Source organism: Denticeps clupeoides, chromosome 12 (assembly GCF_900700375.1).
Source record: "Denticeps clupeoides chromosome 12, fDenClu1.1, whole genome shotgun sequence".
Lineage (NCBI taxonomy): Eukaryota > Metazoa > Chordata > Actinopteri > Clupeiformes > Denticipitidae > Denticeps > Denticeps clupeoides.
In genome coordinates this window covers 20177794-20182995 of record NC_041718.1, presented here as the reverse complement: position 1 = coordinate 20182995, position 5202 = coordinate 20177794, and the positions used below count along the sequence as shown (strand labels likewise).

The following is a 5202-nucleotide window of genomic DNA, read 5'->3' as shown; positions in this document are numbered from 1 at the left end:
TCCTGTAGGGTGATGGTGAAATGCAGAGGACACATTCTGTCGTCACCGTGTGCTGTGCTCGCTAAAATGTACCATCGTGCATGTGGTGTGTAGAAAATGTCTTTTCGCCACCCTGTTAAGTCGGCAAAAGGTCACTTATGGTTTTCGCGCCTCTTGCTTTATTTTTTTTCCTTTCCAAAGTAACTTCAGGTGAGTGTGCAAGGTGAGCGTGGATTCTCCCGTGTGTCCCCAGCAGGGGGCGACATCACACATCAAGGCATTATTGCGTTCATGCATTACACCTACATCCATGCAGACATTGTATATGTGGAATTCGAGTCCACGCCGGGTCCTGCAAAGCACCCCTAGATATTCTTTAATATTACAGAGGACAGGGTTCTCAAAAATACAAGAGGGAGTTCATGAAATCAAACGTGAGGGTTCCCATTGTCATTTCTGTTCACAATAATGCGACAACAATCATCACTAAAACTGGAAAGTTGCTGCTAGCAGACTTCAGGGCTACACAAAGTGGAGATTTATTATATTGTTTTTTAATAACATGTAACACACTCACCTATGAACCAGAAGTCCCGGTTCGAACCCCACTTACTACCATTGTGTCCCTGAGCAGGACACTTAGCCCTGAGTGTCACCAGGGGGACTGTCCCTACTGACTGTCAGTTGCTCTGGATAAGGACGTCTGGTAAATGCCAGTAAATGTGAGATGCTGAAATGAATAAATCTCAGCAATGAATGCTTTAACTTCAGTCTTTTCATGAACTTTCCTGCTGATATAATGAACATAATTTAGAACCAATATATGGTTGTGGATCAGCCGGAATGTCATGAAAAAAGTACATTCTGGTTACCCGTGGTCAGCAGTGTGTGGGGACAGCCACGGTTTAACTAAAAAATGCTCCCAGAACATAATGTTTGCGATAAATTCTATTACTGTTACTAAAAATGCACTATTCTGAAGGCGACATGGTCAAATATATACATTCGCCTGATACTGTTTGCATTGAGGCGTAAAATGCTTGATTGTTAAGAGCAAAGCAAGTAAATTACCGTAAGGACACTAATAAATTGAGCCTCATTTTAGGTGTTTTTACGGTAATCCGGTGGCACACAGGAAGCGTAAGACTTCTTGTTGCCAAATGAGTCAATAAATCCGTCCCGCAAAATACTTTGCTGGCATTTCGTTGCGGATGTCTCTGCGTGAAATACATCGCGTTTAACCCGTCCCAGCTCGCATCGCGGCCTCGCTGCGTCCTTTTGTGGACGATGTCGCTGGTTTTCGGCGCGCTCCTGTCGCAGGATCTGGCAACCCTGGCTGGACGCGGAAGTAGGTGAAGTGTGCGGAAAGGCGCGGTGGCCGCTCGCCGTCTGCTTCTCTCTGGCCTACGAGGCGACGGTAACGCCGCGATGACCAGACTGCGCTCCCTCAACGCCTTCCTGACGGAGCGGCTCCTGCTGGCGGCCGAGGAGATTTACCGCGCGGTGGAGGAGACCATCTCCGAGCTGCACGAAGAGATGGCCCTGATCAAGCAGGAGAACAGCCACCTGAAGCGGCAGCTGGAGGAGACGGCGGCGGATCGCCGACACGGTCAGTTTCTGCTCTCAGTCGCGTCTAATCGTGACGTCACTTCCACTGTAGATCGGCGTTGGGGAGACCCCGCGTTCCATCAAGTTCCTCAAGCTGTTGTTGGGGTTCGGGAGACCGACCAATCAGCACACAGCTTGAACCCAGCTGACCAATCGGCACGCAGAACTCATTTTACCGCAAATTAATTTATACAACTGTTATGGCTTTATTGTTATTACCATGTTACAGTCACTGGTGATGATGAGGACAAATACGAGATTTCTGTGGAGATATTTGTATTACATATATGGTTCTCATTTCCAGACACACTGTGTGAAGAAGTCAGGAGGTCAGGATCCATACACACAGAGGTCAAACAGGAGCCAGGCATCACACAGGAAGAGGAGCCGCATGATCTGGCGCTCTCCGACTTTCACCCACAGACCGAGCGTCTGCAGGCGACCCCTGCGAAGAACGTTCCAGACATCCCGGCCCCGCAGATCAAGGCCGAGTCGGAGTCCAGAGACTGCACCCTCTCAGATCTGACCTCTGACCCTCACATTCTGTCAGCAGCCACCCTGGACTTCGCCAGCGTCAGCAAGCAGGCCGCAGCGAGCGAGGCCCAGCAAACCCACGAGCACGTCTTGAACAGGCCGAGCACGCGTCCCTGCACTCGCTCGCACGAGACGAGTGCGAAGGCCCGCGCGAAGACTCACGCCGGCCTGGCGCCCTGCAAGGTCTGCGGCAAACTCTTCGCCGGATCGGCGGAGCTCCAGGCGCACGTGCGCTCCAACGAGAAGGAGAAGTACTGCTGCATGTGCGACAGGTTCTTCTTCACGGCCTCGCGCCTGGAGGTGCACCTGCGCATTCACACCGGCGAGCGGCCGTTCCGCTGCACCTTCTGCGGGAAGAGCTTCACCCAGACGGCCAACCTGAAGGCCCACCTGCGCATCCACACCGGGGAGCGGCCCTACAGCTGCCCGGTCTGCAGGCGCTGCTTCTCCCGCTCCAACCTGATGAAGAGGCACCTGAAAGTGCACAGGATGCTCACGGACAAACTGGGGTCCCACCCGCATACCGACTGAGATTTCCGGTGCATCCCGGATCCGTCACTACAGATCTACTTTATACACAAATTCGCCGGTTCGTTAATAAGGTGTCTATCGCTGCCATGACTGATGGGGATTAACGTGAGCTTCATTTTATATTTCCAGGATCCCTCGTAATGGTCGGGGTCATCTAACGGTGTCCGGCGTATAAGGGTGAGGGTTGGGGCCTGGATGTACTTTTTTTAACCAAAATGACCCTGTGGTCTTGGAGCGTGAATGACAAGATTCTGTAGAAGAAAGTACATGTTACATGTGCCTTGAAAAAGTACTCACACTCCATTTTTCGCCTTTTTTTGGGCACGTTGCATCCGCAAATGCAAATTGTATTTTATTGGGATTTTATTTATGGGCCAACACAGAGTAAGTGAAAGTGGCGCGTTTGTCATTGTGACCACACGGTGAAATGTGTCCTCTGTGTTTAACCATCACCCTTGGTGAGCAGTGGGCAGCCATGCCAGGCGCCCGGGGAGCAGGTGTGTGGGGACGGTACCTTGGCGATTCCGATTACGGGTCCGATTCCTTAGCCGTAAGGCCACCGCTGCCCAAAAGGATCCAATGTTTTCTGCACTCTGCATCAACCATGAAGGAACTCAAACCCTCAGTCTAATCTCAGTGTACATACAGCAGTTCTGTGAAGGACTCAGAGGTTCTTTGAGAACATTGGTCAGAAGTGGTGGCCAAAGCTTTGAACATTTGTCTTCCTACAATAGGGTTTCAGACATTTAGCTACCAATTCACTGTTCATGTTCTGATGTCACTTTATGTCACATAAGTTTAAAAGTTATTTTAATATGATGATGACCACAGGGTTAAAATCTATTATCAACTGACTAGCAGTCATTTTCACACTGGGTTCCAACGTTTAAAACTCTTCAAAAACGTCTACATGTGTGAGATTTCCATAGCGATTAAAAAACAGATTAAATGACCTCACTTCACTCGGGGACAGAGAGAAGAGGTACATCGAGGCCATTGCCACCCTCCCTCTGCAAAGGTCATCGTCTACCGCAGCTCTTCATTACCACGCCGATGGGACGATGAGACGTAAGCCCGTCCCTGATGATATAAGTCCAGATCATCAGGAGATGTTATCCTTTAACAGATCTCACTTTCAATAAAAAGATCTAAAAATAATTTTTTCTCTCCTCGGCACAATCATTCACTTGTGTGACGCAGTAAATGCTGTTAACATTTGGGTTAATGCCATTATATGGGTGGATAGTTCGTTTTTTTTAAAGGGGGGAGGGGCCTGTAAGCATGATTGACAGCTCCTCATTTTCCCTCCATTTTTCTGCACCCTTTGTACACAAACGTGACCACGACACCAACATGCAGTCCATCAACAACAACAACAACATTTATTTCTTATATTGGCCAAAATCACATACAGTATGTCCCAATGGGCTTTGACAAGCCCTACAGTTGACACCCCCCACACTTGACCCTTCTGTACATCAGTGCTTTAATTGAAGAACTCTGATTGGTGAGCCAGTGATATCAGTGAACACGCCCCACACATTACATCTTAAAGAGTCCCTAGAGTCTCATTAATCCAAGTTATTTCATGTCCACAGACACGCCACCCGTAACGCCCGTAACGTAATCACCCAGCCGCGGGGAGACCCTGTGGCCAATGGCCTGGTGGGCCTTTATCTATCCCTTTATCTTCAGAGAAGCATTTCTCACTGCCGCGACAATTTCATTTCGAGTCAGCCTGCTGTCTCCAAGGAGCTCCCCCCCCCACAAACACACACACACACACACTCACTGCTGAGAAGCTGTTGCTCATACGTCCAGCAGGCCACACTACTGACCACATAAACCCAGTACACTCGCAGCGCGTCGGGATTTAACAGCCGTTCAGTGAAATCGATAACTCGCTGAAAATTAGATTAATTAGCACTAAAGGTCATTAACCGGTTAAAATTGATTGAATTCTGTGAAAGCCAGGAAAATAAAGAGGGAAAAAAAATCAAACGATTACAACACAGAGGCCATCTGCATTTACATTTACATTTACAGCATTTATCAGACGCCCTTATCCAGAGCGACTTACAACCAGTAGTTACAGGGATAGTCTCCCTGGAGCAACTTAGGGTTAAGTGTCTTGCTCAGGGACACAATGGTAGTAAGTGGGATTCGAACCCGGGTCTTCTGGTTCATAGGCGAGTGTGTTACCACTAGGCTACTACCACCAGTACCACCTCTGATCTGCCAATCAGAGCCCTGTCGTTTTTTTTTTGTTGTAACTATTAGCCACTATCATTTTTTACTCCAATTATTATTTACTCCAATTGAAGAATTATGGGTGCTTTAAACCTATTTGGTCACGACATCCGAGAGCTTGTCGCTCAGCGGTAAGCGTGCGTGTGTGTGTCTAGCTGGAGATATTATTCATTAACATCATTATTAATTACGTTCTGTTCCTCTGATGAATGATGTAGTGGTTGTCCGATAAACTGCGCATGCCAGCAGATGACCTTTCACCTTTATAGTTATACTAAAGGAATGTTTTTCTAATACAGT

The 5202-nt window shown here is 48.2% G+C and overlaps 1 protein-coding gene across 2 annotated transcripts; it reads left to right on the top strand.

The window, feature by feature from the left end:
- The first annotated feature begins 1307 nt into the window (after positions 1 to 1307).
- On the top strand, positions 1308 to 3810 carry LOC114801247 (zinc finger protein 235-like). Of its 2 annotated transcripts, XR_003751473.1 has the most exons (3): positions 1308 to 1588; positions 1892 to 2741; positions 2772 to 3810. XR_003751473.1 is itself a non-coding variant. In XM_028999307.1 (2 exons), exons 1-2 carry the CDS (start codon positions 1408 to 1410, stop codon positions 2650 to 2652), a joined length of 942 nt encoding a protein of 313 aa, XP_028855140.1. In that variant the 5' UTR covers positions 1308 to 1407; the 3' UTR covers positions 2653 to 3810. The 2 variants fall into 2 exon arrangements, 1 of the variants encoding a protein (XP_028855140.1); XM_028999307.1 differs by having other exon boundaries at positions 1892 to 3810.
- Positions 3811 to 5202: the final 1392 nt, after the last annotated feature.